At 49.0% G+C, this 18,962-nt stretch overlaps 1 protein-coding gene across 1 annotated transcript in view; it reads left to right on the plus strand.

The window, feature by feature from the left end:
* The window catches only part of arhgef4 (Rho guanine nucleotide exchange factor (GEF) 4), an 89,086-nt gene that overhangs the window by 715 nt on the left and 69,409 nt on the right, over window positions 1-18,962 (plus strand). Inside the window, exon 2 of the mRNA XM_018753434.2 lies at window positions 3,584-3,613. Coding sequence (XP_018608950.2) covers window positions 3,584-3,613 — 30 coding nt within the window. The remainder of the gene's footprint in view (window positions 1-3,583; window positions 3,614-18,962) is intronic.

An 18,962-nucleotide genomic window follows, 5' to 3' on the forward strand; every position in this document is an offset into this window, starting at 1 on the left:
TCTTTGTTCTGATGATGTGCGTTAACTGCGGTCAGGTCCGTGCGTGTTGGGGTGCTGGTGTTGTTGGGCCGCAAAGTGTCGGCGATAATGAGCAGATCGGCTCGTGGTCCTGCCTGTTTGTGTGTGTGTGTCCATGTCCGCCCTCATTGGAGAAGAGACAGGTGTTTTGAGTGTGTGTGTGTGTGTGTGTGTGTGTGTGTGTGCTTGCATTCCTGTCCAGTGTGTTTCCGTGTACCCATGGTGACCTACGTGTGTTAGGATTCTGCTTTCAGGGGTGGCAGAGGATAAAGAAACAGCAGTCGAGAAGTTTAAACTTCGTCCCCGAAGGAATGTCACCACATCTAGAATGTGCCCTGAGGGGATCTGAAAAGCCTATTGGCTCTTGAGAGTGTACCCCGCACCTTCACACGTCTGCGGCCCCTCTGCCCCCCCGATATCCAGTGTAAACACCCCGAGAGGGAAGCGAAGACAGATGTAAGAACGACATTTACATTTTACAGCTTGTTTTTGCCTGCTTTTTGTTCCTTCTTAATTAAGTCCAAATTAATTAGGGGCAAAACCGAAGACAAGAGTTCAAGCGTGATGACGCTCGTGTGCGTTCGGATGCCTCGTGTTTCCATCGAGGGATTTTGCCTCGGGGGCACTTTGTGAATGCAGACGGCTACCGAGGGGGATCTGGGACTTTTTTTTTTTTTTTTTTTTTTTTTTTTCCAGTATGGCTGCCAAGCAAGCTGGGAGTTCAGCTTGTCATTTAGCACGAGCGCCTGTTGCCCCAGCCGCTGGCCCGAGCGGGCCAACCTCCCGAGCTCCGTCGCCCGTGGACACGACTCAACAAATGAGCTCATAGGACACCTTAAATTAGACACAAATGAACACGTAGCTCTGCAGCTCATCATCTGCGTCCATCTGCTGTCGTCTTCTTAGTCCGAGCGGTGGGAACAAATGCAGACGGAGAGGTAACGCAAACACTGGGAGGCACCTGATGTGTCCTTCATACATCACATGTGCTGTACTTTCACACTCACACACACACAGAGCACGATGTGAACTGGTCACAGAGCGTCTCTCCAGCCATGGCTATCGGAGGATGAACGCTGACACCAGTGTGACACTTTCACTCTGGGTTCCCGGTGCCCCGCATTTGGCCGACTTTCTACTTCTGTGCGTATCCCTGTGACATAGAGAGGGCAGGAAACCCTAGTGCTCCTCTCATTGCAATACTCCTGAGCCAAGATGTTAGAGGGGAATGGTGACAATCAGGTTTGTCTGGTCAGCTGTCTATCATGAGCACCGTTCATTTAGTTTGTGCACAGCTCAGACTGGGCTTTACCTGTGCTAGTAAAGTGTCGATGCCTAATAAAGACGAACGGAACCGAAATATGGACGGTCAAAGGCTTCGCATAAAACTGTTAGAAACTATCGCATCATTTCACATTTTCGACTGCTTGAACGACACTCATCGAAACAATTTAGTTGAATTACTCGCTCGAGGATTTAGGGTGTGAGCTAGCAACCTGCCGGTTCAGAATCCAAATACAGTGTTCAACCAGCCTTACGAAGTAATGGATTCATGAAATACCCTTCATAAGGTGAATCCTCATAAATCATAGATGTAATTAACCTTTGTTTTAGCAGTAATGTAGTTTCAGTGCTGTGTTCAAATATAACCGGATCCCATTCAAGTTGATTCAACTAATGTCAACCATTGATGTAATTACCATAGCATAATAAGACAGTTTACCTTTGGTAATTGCTCTAAAATGCAGTATTACTATCTGCCTGTGCTCTTTCAGGTCTTATTTAGGTGTTACGTACCATACAATTAAAGTTCACAAACAAAACATTTATATGGTACTCGGTGTTTATGTATTAATTAAACTTTTAATGTGAAAAAACACAGAACGGTAAAGAGGAACGAATCAGTGCAAAGGATGTACATGAATTCACACTCGGTGAACAAGCTGACAGTGTTTGGACGGTCTAAATGAGGTCCATGATCACTGCGATTATAACAGGTGGAACAAGGAAATAAGGGCTGATGGGGGTTTAGAACCTAATGCGGCACAAGCCAAACTATAACTGAGACCACATGGTGCCTCCGGTCTCGTGCCGCTCGGTCGTCGGCAGGTGTGCGATTTCCCAGCTCGACCCCTGTAAATACGAAGAAATGTTTAGTAAATTAAGCGAGGGTTATTAAACGAAGCCATCTGTAACCTTGAGCTCTCCGAAACAAACGCTCGCGTCTCGGGAGAAGACCGAACATGTCCGCGAGCTCTTCCGGTTTCCAGGAAAGCGGAGTGAACCATCGGAGCAGCGTCTCCCGCTCTCTCCTCCAGCGTGCCGCCGGCTGGGCAAGACGAGGCTTGTCCCCGGTCTCGGCCGCAATCGTCCGTCTTCATCTGCGGCACCCGTCACTTTGACCCGGTGCTCTTCTCGTTCTGCCGAGTCCTTCGAAACAAACAAGCGCTCCACCCCCTCCCCCATCGGTATGGACTGTCTGGGTGCTGCTGTTCAAGGCAGTGGCACTTACTCAATAAACGTTGGGTTACGAAGAGCGGAGTTACAAAGTTACACAACCCGGCTTGTCCTAAGTGAGCGATCTGCTGATGAGAGGCAGGTTCTGTTGGCTCAGTTTCTCTTTGCTAGATCAGTACCGTGGGTCCGGATGGGAACGGACTCTGCAGCGTGCGGAGTGTGTGTCGGCGGAGCTCCGTGGCAGCAAGGGTCACCCAGTGCGACCCGTGGGATAGCTCCCCAACCTCCGAAAGCCCGCAGACAATCTTGTGGCACGTGTCAAGGGTTGCGGGTTCCCGACCTGTTGTCCTGACCTCGCTGACCCGGAATTTGCGCCCGGACAAGTGGGAGCAGGTGGATCAAAAAGCCGGAGTTCCTGTTTAACCGTGCGGGTTAATAACCAGCTGTCGAGTGCGATACCGACGGCCGGCAGGCTGCGAGCTCGTGTCAGACATGCGACAGTCTTTCTTGGATTAAAGGACCTAATTAGTTTCAAATTACCCAGGGAATAGTTTTGACAAGGTTGTAATATGGTGCTTGGAGATCGTTAAAAATATCGGTGCAATTTATGTATTTTTTTCCGTTCCTTTCGACACAAAGGGAAAGACACACACACACACACTTTCTGAAACCGCTTGTCCCGTACGGGGTTGCGGGAGCCTAACCCGGCAACTCGGGGCGCAAGGCTTAGGGGGGAGGGGACACACCCAAGACGGGACACCAGTCCGTTGCAAGGCACCCCAAGCGAGACTCGAACCTCAGACCCACCGGAGAGCAGGACCTGGTCAAACCCCCTGCGCCACCCAAGGGAAAGACTGTTATATTAAATTAGTGTGCCTTCACACTGGGTTTTGAACCACTTCAGGTAGATGGTGTGCGGTAGTTAGCCTAGTTGCAAATCTTTCAGGGTTTCCTTTTAAACCCTTGTTATGGCCAGTAGTTTAGGTGCTCTTTCAGGACGGGCGGTAAATGCACAGAGCTGTTGCTGATGTCATTAATTTGTTCCGCTCTCAGGACACAGCCCAGATGTGCAGACATGACTGTGACTGTTGTCTTTTCTGTTTTGTAGAGGCTGAGATGCTCCAACAGCGTGAGTCAGGTAGGCCTTCTCTCTCTCTCTCTCTCTCCTTGAACCCTAGCTGGGGTTTGGCCTTTCTGCACTCACTAACTGATGAACACACCTGGCCAAACCAGGAGAAACAGCACTGGCACCTGGGCTGCCTCTCCAGAATCCATAGGGGAATTCAGAAGAAAGTTTTTTTTTTTTTTTTTTTGACCTCCTCCTGTATGGTTTACTGTAATACACACACTTCTCCCAAGCGGGGGGGCGTGGTGAACCGGAGCCTAACCCAGCAGCACAGAGCACAAGACTGGAGGGGGAAGGGAATCACCCAGGACGGGACGCCAGTCCATCACAAGGCACCCCAAGCGGGACTCGAACCCCAGACCCACCGGAGAGCAGGACCTGGCCAAACCCGCTGTGCCACCACATCCTGGTTTACTGTAATAGGAAAAATGAAAATCCTCATCATTACAAAGCCAAAACCAATCATCCATACATTTTAAAGTAGCGAATTTAGGGTTAAATTGTTCTTTTCTTTACATTATTAGCTATGTCATTAAGAAATATCTTCCCCTATTAAAACAACACAGTGCAGATATACATGGTATAGTACATGTTTTAGAGCACTCAGTTTTATTTCAGAGCACAGAAACACGAGTTCGCGGCGAACTGCATGACACCGGAAAAACCGGAACGCTGCCGTCACTCTGTTTTCTAACTTCCAGTACGTACCCGCCATCACCATCCGGGCTGTTGGAGCCGAAAGAGTCGCGCAGCTTTGCGAACAAGGGAAACCTGCAAAATCCCAGCGGGTTCGGTGCTCCCTCTGGGGTTCCAGTTCTCAGCTTTAATGCTTTCCTGTCTGCTCTGTCAGTAAGGCCGTGCTCCCTTTTCTTGGCCTGGCTGCGGGGTCTTGCAGCTGATCTCGCTGCGGTTGTGCTTCATCCCCTCAGATAGCATGAGATTTTAATTTATTTATTATTTTTTTTAATCAAAGTGCAAATGACATGTCTGACTTCCATGGAAGTCACAATATCCAGTCTCTCGGTAAGCACCACAAAGTGCAAACCTTTGACCTACTCCTCCGCGATGATAACTGTGGACCTATCTCCTCTATATTTAAACAGCACAGAGAGTGCTGGTGGTATTTTTGGCGTCCGCTCTCACGGCGACTGCGCTCTATCACCGGACGGTGCTCCTCCGGCCTGAGCTCCGACCTCAGGCCGACCCGGTCGGAGCAGCGCGGTGCAGTTTGCTTTGTCTGCGCCGAGAGCACGCGGCTTCGGACGACGGATCGTGCGCGCCAGCGCAGACCTCAGCCTGGGCAGAGCCCCGCAGTGACTCTCTGGGTAAACAATACGCAGCCTGTGTAATTGTGCGCTTGCAACCTTAAAGAGATGACGCCAGAAGACAGGGGTTAAATCCCCGCACCGTGTGCCTGGGCCCCTACGAAGGACATGGCGGCGGACCCAAAAGGGCTGGCTCCCGAGGAGCGACGGCTGCCTCTTTGTTCGCGGTCGCAAGGGAGGCTTTGCGCTCGCCTTTGACTCGCGCAGCCAATGAACCGAGGTGTCGCCGTGTTACGGTGGCGTTCCTCTGGCTGCGAGTTCTTGGCGAACGCGGCCACGCGACCGTCTTAACTGGGCGACGCTCGCGGTCGAACCTCTCGTGCCTCCTGGCCGGCCGCTGGCCGGTCGCCGGCCCGCTTGCCTCTCCAAGCAATCCCGAGCCCGTAAAGGTCACGAGACCGCTGGGGCGGTCGGTCACGTGTGAGCGTCGTGCGGTAGGCGTTCGCCACGGGGATTGGATCGTGGGTCCTTCAAAGGAAGGAGTCATTTCCCAGCAGGCTCACGGACACACAAGTGCCTTTGAACCTGCCTCGATAAAAAGATGCTCTTTGGAGCTCTGTGCCCTTCGCTGCTATCCACCCGGTGAATTAACTACGTGACGTTTTTTGGCAGCGGACGGGGCCCGGGACCAGACGTGGTGCCAACCCTATTCAGTTGCTCCTCAGACAGTCGATTCATCTGCCCTAGTTACACTGCTAGGAGGGGGCACTCTTTACTCTTTGCCCCGTCCCCAAATGTGCCCGATTATTCATTCCCTTAACAGTTGCCTTTGTCCTAAGGGACTTACATTTGTTTACCCCGAATATATGCCTCTGCACAGCTGGATCATTTGCTAAAGCAGTTCACACGCTGCTCTTTACCAGGGCTTAAGCCTGCAGCCTTTTTTTACCGTGCTCTCACCTGGTGTCATCGGTGAGCTTGCTGCTTCTCAGGGACGATTTGATTCAGGGGTGTCGAACATGCAGCACGCTGTCTCGTGTAATGCATCCTACAGGAACATTTGTAAATTTATTTATGTATATTATACCTTACTTGGGGGTGCGGTGGCGCAGTGGGTTGGACCACGGTCCGGCTTTCCGGTGGGTCTGGGGTTCGAGTCCCGCTTGGGGTGCCTTGCGACGGAATGGCGTCCCGTCCTGGGTGCGTCCCCTCCCCCTCCAGCCTTGCGCCCTGAGTTGCTGGGTTAGGCTCCGGTTCCCCGCGACCCCGTGTGGTACAAGCGGTTCTGAAAATGTGTGTATACCTTACTTACACACACACTGACTGACTGAAAGAAACCGCTTATCCCAAGCGGGGTTGCGGTGAACCGGAGACTAACCCGGCAACACAGGGCATAGGGCTGGAGGGGGGAGGGAACACACCCAGGACAGGCCAAGGCACCCCCAAGCGGGACTCGAACCCCAGACCCACCGGAGAGCAGGCACAGGCCAAGCCCACTGTGCCACCGCATCCCCCTTATTTTATACCTGCCATAAATATTATCACTTCTATTAAAATTCTGTAACATGGTGATACAGCCCCACCATACCTAAATAAAACACAATATAGAAAACAGACATATCGGTTTAGACGTTTTAGATGCAGCATGTCACCTGCTGGGGTATGACGGCACAGCAGGCTAAGCTGGTGCCCCGTAACTTCTGAGCTGCGTGGTGGGTTTGGGGTTTGTGTCCAGCTCTGGCTGTGTGGAGTTTGCATGTTTCTCCCTGTGTTTGCACACCCCAGACAGGCATGGATGAAGACATTAGGAAACCGCTTCCGTTTCTTTCTCTCGCCTTGGAAACCACGAGAGTGGTCGCGATGGGTCGAGCTCAACTTGATGGCGCTTCCATCCATCCGTGTCACATACTAACCCGTGCAGCGGGCTGTTCTTAGTCGGTCCCGAGTGGACTTTTCTCATCTGTGGGACATGCAGACTCAGGCGGGTGTCTGCAACTGTGCGCACTTGGTCCCCATGCCACCTTCTTTGTCATCCAGCCTCCACCGATCGGGAATAACCCTTTGTGGAGGTACCTGTCCGACAGCCAAGTCAGAGCGCTGGCTTTCAGCCAGGAGGCCGTTCCCTTATCGGACTGGTTTTCCCCAGTTCTACACCCCGGCTCTCATAGGTCCTTCCCGAAACCCTCACAGCAACTCCACCGCTCAGAAACGTTTCTGGGAAAACTTGTTTTAATTTTCCCGTTTTTCCCCTCTTGCGCTCCTGGTGTAGGCTGCCCTCCGTCTCTTTTTACACCCCTCCGTTTTACCGTCTTGCCACGCTAGACTGTGCCGTCCTGCTTTTTGGTTCAGGGCCAAGCGAACGAGCGATGTAGGGATGTAGGGCTCTGAGCGTTGTACCGTGGAGCGGGTCGTCCTCTGTGGAGTCGGGCTGTTAGGATGCCTGTCGGAGCCTGTGAAAGTGGAGCCATGTCGCAGGTAAGAGGACTTGCAGTGAGGTAATTGTGCTCATGGCACCAGTTACCAGTTGATGTTGCAAAAGGAGAATTACTGGAACAAACATCTTAACTTGAATGACTCAACGCTGATGTGTATTAATGGGTAATATGTGGATAATATGTATTGCCTCACAGCGCCTGGGTGGTTCGAGAGGACCTGGGTTCGATCCCTGATCGTTCTGTGTGGAGTTTGCACGTTCTCCCCGTGTCTGCGTGGGTTTCCTCCGGGTGCTCTGGTTTCCTCCCACAGTCCAAAGACATGCTGTTCAGGTTCCCCCATAGTGTGTGTGAGTGACAGAGAGAGTGCGTTCCACTCCTGTATGGATGAGTGATCCAGTATAAGTAGTGTATCTAGCAGTGCAAGTCACCTATCATATGTATTTATGCATATACATACAGTATATAGATAATTTATATATATAGATTTTGCGTTATCTCCATGTTTACGTACGTTTTCAGCAGGTTCGTTCCACAGTCCAGTGAAATGTGTTTCAGGCGCATTGATGGAACTGATGAAAACAACTGGGGCGGCATGTAGCTTAGAGGTTCGTGCCACTACCTTTGCCTTTTAAAGCTCTGGTTTCCAATCCCTCCTCCCGCTGTAGTGCCCTTGGGTGAGGAGCTAACCCTAAATTGCTGCAGTAACGCTTCCGTTGTGCTGCCGCATAGATGGCCGAATCACCGTAGGCAGCGCGGCGTGTCTTACGCTGCACGGGTCCCCGCTTAATACTGCAAGCATACATCGTATGGTGCTTTGGAAAGAAGTGATTATTAAATGCATAATAAGCTTTGAACAAAGCTGTGTGTTAAAGAGCTGCGTAAAGGAACAAAAACAAATGGACAGTTTGCTCATGTTGATGTTGTGTGCTCGGTCTGACGTTGGGAGACTGGGGGCCGCACGGGTGTGACCGGAGCAGGGTTTCTAGGGGCGACGTGGTTCGGCCGGTGGGGCCGGGCACCCGCCGTTGGGCTCGGGGCTCAGACCAGCCAGCGGTCTCTGTGCTCCAGGCGACGTAAAGTCCCGTTAAAGGTGCCGTTTAAATTTTTTTTTTTACGGCTGAAGGATTTAAGCACTCTGTTCACGTGTTTTTGTAGGAGGCCTTTGAAGTTGGACTCGCTGTCGTCTCGTCGTCAGCGCGCAACGCCACAGTAGCGGCGCAGGAAGGCTTGCTGAGATCTTTATCGGGGACTCTACAAGTTCACGAAAACATGGAGCCAACCTGCAGTCCACAGAAGGGGACACCGATGCGCGTGTTTCCGCTCTGCCTTACAGAGGCTTCTGATGACAAGCGGCGCTCTTTGCCTACGTGGCCGAGGGTCAGAGCGGAGAGTGACTCTCGTATTCAGAATGAGCGATCCGGAATGTTCAAGTGTCCAGAAGCGCATCGTCAATATTTCCTCCGCTGCGTTTCGGGGACAGCTGGTAGCGTAGCGGTTGGAGCCGCTGCCTGCGAACCCGGAAGGTGGCGGGTTCGATCCCCGCCTCCGGCCGTAGCACCCTTGAGCGACGTCGTTACCCTCCGTTTCTCCCGTGAAATTACCCAGCTGTATAAATGGGTGAATAGCTGCAGGTAGACTAACATTATAAGTCGCCTTAGAGAAAAGCGTTTGCTAAATGTACACTTTTTTAAGCTTCTTCTTATGTGACAAAGAAAACGGCACTCTGTATCCAACCATTAGGTACTAGACTGTTAGATGTTTCTAGAACATGGTTAGGGCCACAGATGGATGTTCACTGCAAGCAAAGCAGTACCTTGGATGCAGTTACAGTACGCTTACTAGAGGCCCTAGTGTTAAAAGCAGTAATTACGCGAGTGGAAACGTGGAAAAACGCATTGAAGATCACTTTTGCCATGGTTTCGTCTGGGAAGGAGAAGGCGGACTCAACTGCGGAGGGGCTGGACAGGAACCGTAGTCGGGGACGGGCTCGGGTCTTCGGACCGCAAACGTCGTACGGCAGGAAATGCGGAATCGTGGTCGGCGAACACGGGCAACGGGTCGAACGCGAGAAAACCGATCGGGTCACGGAACGGGAAGGGGTTTCGGGAGGTGGAACGAGGAGCAGAAGCGATAGGTAGGCTGATTCGGGGCGAGTGAGCGGTTGGCAAATAAGGTTCTGCGTCCTTCTGCGTTGGCTTCTGCCTTATATCCTGCCGGGTCCCGGGTGTATCTGGCTATGCCGATGATGTGGGCGTGGCAACTTTGGACTGAGCATTTTCTAAAACGCAAGCTGGGTAAACGAATGTGCTTCGCTTCCTGGGACCTGTTCCAAAGCATCTTCTCCGAAAGTCACCGTTCTCTTCCAAAGGTGGCAAATGTGGCTGAACTGTGCTGGAAACTTCCGGATCAGACAGAGAACTTTCATAGCTGCGGCGATTATGAACAGAGCAGCTGTTACCCTGCTTCAGTCCATTTTTATAAATAGAACAGCTGAATAACACGGATAGGGGGGTGTGGTGGCGCAGCAGGTTGGACCGAGTCCTGCTCTCCGCTGGGTCTGGGGTTCGAGTCCCGCTTGGTGTCCTGGGTGCGTCCCCTCCAGCCTTATGCCCTGTGTTGCCGGGTGAGGCTTCGGCTCCCCACGACCCCGTATGGGACAAGCGGTTCAGACGGTGTGTGTATGTATAACATGGGGGTTAGGGCTTTTAAATAACTGATGCAGTGTGTTGTTGGGTCGAGCTCCAGCTTTTGGCACTAGACAGATACAAAGAGGAGCAGTAGCCTGTGCACCATCGCGTGCACCATCACATGTCCCATCTCTACCTGCTAATCCAAACTCTTTCTCCCACTTGGCCCTAGACTACTCTCCAGTCCCCAGCCGTGTGTCACGGGTGTCGGAGGTCAGGGACGGATGTGCAGAGTGTGGACTGTGGGTCTGGCTAGCTGTTTGCTCTTGCTTATGTCCTGCCTGCAGTATTCCTCAATTTTACAAAGATAATTTGTTTGTGGAAAACTTTCATCAACTGAATTCTCATAAATAATAATTGCCATAAAAACATCATTGCCATTAGTTTCAACGTTACTTTTCATGTGTTTCTGAGCCCCAAACAGCACCCATTTCTGCTAAAATATCACCAAATCCCATTATAATGCCCACAGTGACTTCAATAAATAAGTTATAACAACAATAATAATTATAATAATAAGCATTATTATTATAATACCATACAATACACTATACCATACCATACATTTAAACTGGGTGCGTTACAGCACTTAAGTTGCACACCACATGTACTCATGTAGTAGACATTACTTCCAAAGAATACAGTAGGACCCCTGTATCCGCGGGGGATAGGTTCCAAGCCCTCCAGCGGATGCCTGAAACCGCGGATAGTAGCGAGCGCTATATACTGTACACACCTATGATAAAGTTTAATTTTCTAAATTAGGCATAATAAGACATTAACAACAATAACTAATAATAAAATAGAACAATTATAATAATAAAATGCCACCCAGTGTAAGTAGTGTATCTAGCAGTGTAAGTCACCACGGTGAATAAGGTGTGTGGGCTCATAACACTACACAGAGTTCATTGGAAGCTGCTTTGGAGAAAAGTGTCGGCTAAATAAATAAATGGAGATGTAAGCAGAGAGAGATGCTGACCAAGCAAACACTGTAACTGCTGAGATGACCACCTGACACACTGCATCGTGTTCACCTCACTCATGGGCATGAGGAGCCTTTGAAGGATGAGATGGGCTTTTTTTTTTTTTTTTTATATGGAGCTGCTTGCGCTTGAATAGGAAAGTGCTATTAAATAACGTTCATTGCAAATGTAAATTTAAGTGAAACGTTTATATGTCGGGGCACTGTACGGTACACCTGCAATGTACAAGCAATAAATGATGAAACGGTGTAAACGCAAGCGATGAAGAACATGACAGCAAGGACTCCTGGTTTCAAAGGTCAGGGCTCTAACCAGTGAGCTATGGAACCGCTTACGAATGGCAGCGCGGCCAATGGGACCTCAAACCCGCAACGCTAAAATTACGAGTCTTGTGCTTCACCAACTGAGCTCGCCGGGCTGCTCAAGTTGACGTGATTTCCAGAGCGCGGATGCGGCCATGATTACGGAGATTATAAGCGGCGGATCTGGCAAACGGTGGGCGACCGGAATGGGCGCGTCTGTGGTATTATTGGATGTTCCTCCACGAGATGCCCTGGTGTCTCCTTTGAACGCTGGCATGCAGAGGGTGACAAAGCCCTCTTCTCAGTCCCACAAATGATGGCCTTGTCATACTTGAGTCATGTCCACGCAGCTCTGACTTGGGGACCGGGTCCCCAACCTCATCCCTTCACACCTAGATAAGTTGCGGAAGAGAAGCGGAAGGAGGTTGCACGGCGGGCCTCGTGTCCCAGACCGCACGTTCTGCTCTCGTGTGCGGGATCCGAGTCCTCTACGCCACTTAATGCAGCATAATCCTTTTTCTGTGCTAGGCTGTTCCTGGAAATGCCAGTGAAATGCAGGCACTCGGAAAACAAACTGTAATTTACCGACGTGATTGGCATGTTTTCCACGTTTTGATGTATTTTCAGTGCGGAGTTCAGTTTGGTTCAACCGTTCTTTCAGCACGGTGTCAAAGCAAGATAAAAACGCATCAATATGTATTTTTGATTTATTTATTTTTTGGTTCCTAAATTTCATGTTATCTGTTATATGCTGTCTCTGTGTTGTGAATGTGCTTGACGTTAGAGGCGTTCTATCGGATGGGCCTCTTTGTACATCGTGCCGGATGGCCTGTTTGAAACATGACGTAAAATACAGAGGCTCGTGTTTCCTTGACTTGCACCGCCCTTAGCTGCGTAAGCTGCGCACGGCTCCTGTGATGCAGCGAGTCAAACTCTTGCGGTTTGTGATGTTTGTTGTGTCTTTCGTGCCCAAACCGCATGCTCTTTAATTGGAGAAAATGAGGAATGGAGCGTCACCCACTCCAGCTGCCGTCTTCAAACCTCTAGTCTTTGTTGGTCAGACAAGAGCAGCCTGGGAGAGTTAGGATTTTGGATGTAGTCAGAAGCGTTGCAGCGCAGGCCAACTGGGACACTGTATTCATTTAGCTCGCACACGGGGAGGGAAACTTCTAGATCTTTCTCTTCAGATGTCCCTCCAGGATCTCCATCACACACCATCCATTTCCTGCCCTTCCGGAATTCTGCTCGTATCCATTCGTGTTGTCAGAATGACTTTAAAGTTAATGAATCTACACACCTTAATACATTTATTTATTTAGCAGACGCTTTTCTCCAAAGCAGCTTCCAATGAACTCTATGTAGTGTTATCAGCCCACACACCTTATTCACCGCAGTGACTTACACTGCTAGATGCACTATTTACACTGGGTCGCCCATCCATACATCAGTGGAACACACTCTCTCTGTCACTCACACTGTGGGGGAACCTGAACAGCATGTCTTTGGAGTGTGGGAGGAAACCAGAGCACCCGGAGGAAACCCATGCAGACACGGAGAGAACGTGCAAACTCCACACAGACTGAGCGGGTATCAAACCCACATTCTCTTGCATCACCCAGGCACCGTGAGGTGACACCTGTGCCACCATTTGTATATGTGTAAATAGTTAACAGAAGCTCTTCAGGTTCAGTACCTCACCCAAGGGTGTAACAGCGCTTTCACGTTGATGGCACTTACCTTCCAGCTGCTGACTGGCTGTGAAACAACCTCTTTGTGTGGTGCAGCAGGTGGCGTAGTGGTTATAGCTGCCACCTTCTGCTCAATGGACCTCCGTTCGAAAAATATTCTTACCCTAGTACCCTTGATCAAAGTACTGAACCGATACAGTAAAAGTTCCCCCACATGGATGAATAACTGTAAGTTCCTTAGATTTATGGCTCACTTTGGAGAAAGGCGTCAGCTAAATTAATAAACGTCAATGTATGTTCGGAGCAGGGGCAGTAAAGCAGCATGAGATCCTCTTTTCTTAGTCTGAGTCTTTAATAAAAGTGCCTCCTCGGTGTGGTGACAATATCTAAGTGACCAATAACTCTTGTAAACTGTGGGCACAGGTGCTGCTGGGAGTATCTGAGAGAGCCTTAAACACGCAAACTTTCTCAGCCAGCTGCTTTCATTCAGAGCCATTGTTTTATAATACTATTAAGGGCTTATGGCTGGAGAAGGCAGAGCCAGGTTTGGAAAGGTCAGAGTACATGTTGAATTCATGTCACATGATTGATTTTCACTAGCGTAGCGCGTGCTGATGGACGGCTCTCTTTCTCCTTCCCCCCCGTTGCTTTCGGTCCGAACGGCCAACTTCGGCTGACCTCGGGTATACTTGCCAGCCACGCGGGTGTTCGGGACGCGTGAGGAGGCAGCGGGCTTGTTTTTCGGGATCTGAGCGTGAGCCATGTTCCCATGGCGATGATGAATGCGGCAGGTGTGAGCGGAGAACGCAGCGGTGCGGGAGAGGCGAAGGGACTGCGCCGTATGGCCGTGGCTTGCTGCCATTAGCGACCCCTGCCTGTCAGAGGGTCTCTTGTTGCCCCTACCCCCCCCCCGCAGCCCCCCACACTCGTGACCTGGAGCAAGGTATGAAGAGAGGCTGAAGTATCACGTTGAACAAAGTGGCGCAAAGTCCTTGATGTGCCCAGTGTGGCGACCAAGCCAGCCAAACAAAACCCCCGTGGAAAGTAATGCTGCGCGCTACAATGTAATGGCACAAATAGCGGCGAACTGTGGGCCGTATCCAACCTGGACAGTTATCCAACCTGCTTATTACTTTCTGCAGAAGAGCTCACAAGAGGAGGCCTTTTTTGAGAATGCCTTGTTAATTATTAACTTGCACTTAACCGTTTTGGGCGCAGCGGGTTTGGCCGGGTCCCGCTCGCTGGCGGGTCTGGGGTTCGAGTCCCGCTTGGGGTGCCTTGCGATGGACTGGCGTCCCGTCCTGGGTGTGGCCCCTCCCCCTCCGGCCTTGCGCCCTGCGTTGCCAGGGATGGCTCCAGTTCGCCGCGACCCCGCTTGGGACAAGCGGTTTCGGACTGTGTTTGTGTGTGTTAATCATTTTTGTGTTGTAGTGTAGAAGTTTGCGTTTTTGTTTTGCTTAGAATACATTTGCATAGCGTTGGATTTTCAGAGGACATTCAGTGGTTAGATACTTGGATAAATCAGTGGTTTCCTCCTGTGACATGTAAATTGCTCATGGTTGTTTAATAACTGAACCACCTACTGCTTTCCCATTGTTCCTTCCTGCTTAATAGGAATATAACAACTTCGGTGTACCTCTCAGGAGGAGCCTCGCTGGGTTGGTTACCGTAGCATGGAGTTAGTTCATTTGTAGGTTTCTGCTGTGCGAGAAACATAGTACTGGCTGATGGGCTCCACTCTGCTAACTGGCTATGTTGATATTTAGTGATCACACTGGAATGGATAGACTTTGACAGGGGCACTTGGTGCTTTTTTATTCTGGCAGCACAAGATCTCAGAATCTAAAGATCTCAGCATAGACTGATGTGCAGGACCACACAGCTGTGATAAAAAGACAAAGCAGGGCCTTGTGTTAACCTGCTCGCTGACACAGAGCTGGACAGAGGCCCGCTGTCGGTGGGCTGACGGCACCGAAAGGAGACGGAATGAGCCGTTCTGAGCTCCAGGTCTTCATAAATACATGACTTGTTAGCCAAATAACATTTATGTTTAAGTATGCTTTTCAAAAGAAGAAGGACGCCCGAGTCCAAAGAGGTGGAGTTTCGCATAAATGGTGCTCTGAAGGATTTCCAAGAACCAAAACTGGACAAAGCTCAAGACCTCATTTGTGATGTAAATGGAGGAGAAAATGCTTAATTACTCTCTGTTTGGTGGGGTTACCGTGGAGATGCGTTTGATGAGGTTGCCATGGGGATGTGAGGGCTCTGATCTCTTGGGACTCAAAGAAAAAGGCTTTCTCACACTCGCCGAGGTGGCAATGCTGACTCCTTCTGTGACTTGGACTTGGCCCTCCTCTCTTTGCCCTTTAGTCTCCCCGAGGAGAGACTCACCGTGGAAAAAATATTGGAATCCAAATCTGCCCACCCAAAAGAATTTCCGAACACTGCCAGAAATCCAGATCTATCACGTGAAGGCCATCCCTTATTACTGGTGGAATCCAGATCTTTACAGTCAGTAGCATCTGTCAGTCCTGGCTTTATCGCTGAACAACCGTGCCCAACAATTACTGTATATAATGAAGGTCTGCCAAGTGTACTGTTACCCCATTACCAAACGCTGTCAGAATAACGTGAATTTTAAATAGTTACATAGCAGGTTGTAACCTACTGTCAGCTCCGTAGTGTCTTCTACTGAAAGTGCGTTGTGGGCTTCCGCTGCACACGTACTTGGCTGCAAGTCCCTGCTGTCCTTACTTGTGCTTGTGATGGTAAGGTGTCAAGTGCTGGAACACTGAAAAAGAAAACTCAAGCAAATCAATTATGTTATGAACAGTTAATTTGTTCATTCATTCATGCATTTTCCAGAACCTCTTGTCCTATGATGCATCGTTGCAATTCTCAGCGTACCCTGGAAGAACAGTGGACTAGGCTTACCAGGGTCTTGAAGTCTTTTTACTGATGTAAATGCTTTTGGACTCCTGAACCAACAAGCGTCTCTTGGAGAGGAGCTTTCTGCGTCCTTCAAATTTACAACCAAAGCAGTCACTGCGCTCATTTGAGCAGATCAGTGTGCTGTGAGCACGTTGCAGAGCATCAGGTTTGTCATCTGATCTTAAGTGTATTTGTCCAGCAGTATGTTCTTGCGGTGCACATAAGAATAAAATGTGAAAAAAGGGAATTAATGTTTGGTTGGACGCTGTCCAGCCCCTCGCTCTCAATGCAGCCCACTGTGCTCCCAGAACCCTGCATTTTTCCCAGGCCCTTCAGTGTCTTGTGCACCTAGATGAATGAGTCCATAAATGGTTCAGTCCTTTTGTGCTCGCGTTATTGTTCAACAGTCATTGTGCTCACCTGCCCTGGCTGTGTTGAGGCCTCCTTCTCTGTAACCATTGTGTCACAGTATTGTTTTCACTCGTTCATTAGTTGTTTGCTTGTAGGTTTTTCTGCTTTTAAAGAAATCTTGTGTTGTCTCCGTGTGAAGAACAGCCCATCTACACATGACTGGACCTCTTGCGATCAGATGTTCGAATGACCGGACTGTCTAGTTCCTTAAAATATCATTTTTCAAATATATTTTTCATAATTAAAAAAAAAAAAAAAAAAAAAAAAGAAATAAGTGATTGGTCAATGGGCAAAATTAAACCAACGTTTCAAACATACAACTCTCAATACATCACTTCTTGGAAATGCAGATTTGGATGTTCATTCTTTGCTCCAGCCTTCTTCCTCTTAGTCTTTTTCAGTGTAGTGGTAGGATACTGGGTAAAAAGAAATACCATTTCTTAGAAAAAAATTTTCAAGTGATTTGCAAGCTTACAACTCTAAATGCACAACAACCAGCCAACGTCAACAACCACTCGAGCAGGATCACGGTGAGCCGGAACCCATCTTGGAAACACAGGGTGCGAGGCTGAAGGGGGGGGGAGAAACACCCTGGACATCCCGCCAGTCCATCGCTAGGTGGCCCAAGCAGGACTCAAATCTCAGGCCCACCACACAGCCGCCACCTGCTAAACCTGCTGTGCCACCACATTCCCCCAGTACGCAACAGAAAAAAAAATTTCAAACATTTATCTATAACAAGATTGCCGTCATTCAAAATTATAAAAAACATTGCAAACAGTGCGAAGCATCAGTGTTGGGACAGTGCAGCAAAACTGGGAATTTTGGTTGCATACTGTGAAATTTGTATTTCAGGCAAAATGGTGAAGGGAGCACGGAGGTGCAGCCCGTACACCTGGGTCTTGCTCAGTTGCTGTGGAATTTGCATGTCCTCCTCATTTCTGTGTGGGTTTCCTCAGGGTGCTCTGGTTCCTTCTCACAGTCCAAAGACATGCAATTCAGGTGAATTTGTGCCTTTAAATTGGTTGTTGTGTGTGTGTGTGTGTGTGGATACTCTGTAATGGGCTGGTGTCCCATCCAGGGTGTACCCCCATCAGCCTTGCGCTGGGATAGGCTCTGGATCACTGTGACCTTCTTCAGGACGAGTGGTTATAGAAGTTGGATGGATGGATTAAAAGGTGAACATGAGACTAAATTACAGAATGTTATCTTTAATTTCTGGTATGTTTTCCATGAAGGTCAAACCATGTTGGAACAATGTAATTTTTTGTCTATAGTCCCCCCAATTTCAGCTGAGCATCAATATTGGGCCAAATGCTGACACGTGTTTAATTGCACACATGTTCCATGTTCCCTTAACTGTCCACATAAGAGCTGTGAATGTGTAGGATTGCTCTTAACCATTGGAGTTTGCCTCTTCCGTGTGATTTGGAGGTGGTAGGTGCAAACCAAGATGAGAACTGGAAAAGTGACTATGATTGAAAAGCAAGCGGTTCTGAAGACGATTTTGAGGCAAACAGCAGCCAGAACTGCTACAGAGCAACTGGCCATCAACAGTATGGAATATTTTGAAAAAGAAAGAAGTTACTGATGGAGAAAGCAATTTGTGATGACCAGGTTGTCCAAGGCAGACCACAGAAAGTGGTGACAGAAAAGCCATTAGAGCCGTGAAGGACAGCCCCGACATAAGTCAAAGGAATTGCAGACAGTCTGCAGAGAGCAGGAGCGAACAAGCCACGATTCACTATCCACAGCCTTCGAGAGGAGAAATACAGAAGCTGCACTGCAAGATGCAAACCTCTCATGACCACCAAGAACAGAAAAGCCAAACTGGAATTTGAAAGAAGTACAAAAAGAGCCAAAGTTTTATGGACAGGTGAGGTGCAGATAAACCTTATCCATCTCATAGAAATGGTCCTCAGCACACCAGCTCATCTGTGAAGCATGGAAGAGGTAGTGCCATGACTTGGCATGGTTTGGCATACCTGACTGCCTCTGGAACTGGCTCGCTGACACGCTTTATTGAGCATGTAAGTGGGGCTGGTTGCGGCGGAAGGAATTCTGAAGTGTGAAGAAACATCTCATATTTCCATGTTCAAGAAATGCCTCCAAACTCATTGGGCGGAAGCTAATAATGCAGCAGGACACACACACACACACACACACACACTGCACACTTAACCAAGGAGTTTGACAGAAAAAATGGAACATTTTAAACTGGCCAAGTCAGTCCCTTGATTTAAATCCAACTGAGCATAAATTTCGTTTGTTGAAGAGGAAACTGAAGTCAGAAGAGCCCCAAAACAAGCAAAAAGTGAAAGAGGCTGCCATTACAGCTTGGCAGAGCACCTCAAAGGGAGGTATCAAGAGTCTGGTCGTGTTGATGGGTTGCAGACTTGAAGCACTTGTTACGTGTGAAGGGTATGCAACCGAATACCTGTTCTAACTTTATACCACTTTGATTTGCTTTAAATTTATGTCTCAGGATTTATGCTCAGCTGGAATTGGGGGGACTAAACGCAAAAACATGACATTGTTCCAGCACGGTTTAACCTTCATGAAAAACGCTACCAGAAATAAAAATTAGCTGTATTTTGACCTTGTATTTTTTTTTTTTTTTTTTTTTTTTTTTTTTGATCTGAAATACACATTTTAT

The sequence above is a fragment of the Scleropages formosus genome, chromosome 3, assembly GCF_900964775.1.
Source record: "Scleropages formosus chromosome 3, fSclFor1.1, whole genome shotgun sequence".
NCBI lineage: Eukaryota > Metazoa > Chordata > Actinopteri > Osteoglossiformes > Osteoglossidae > Scleropages > Scleropages formosus.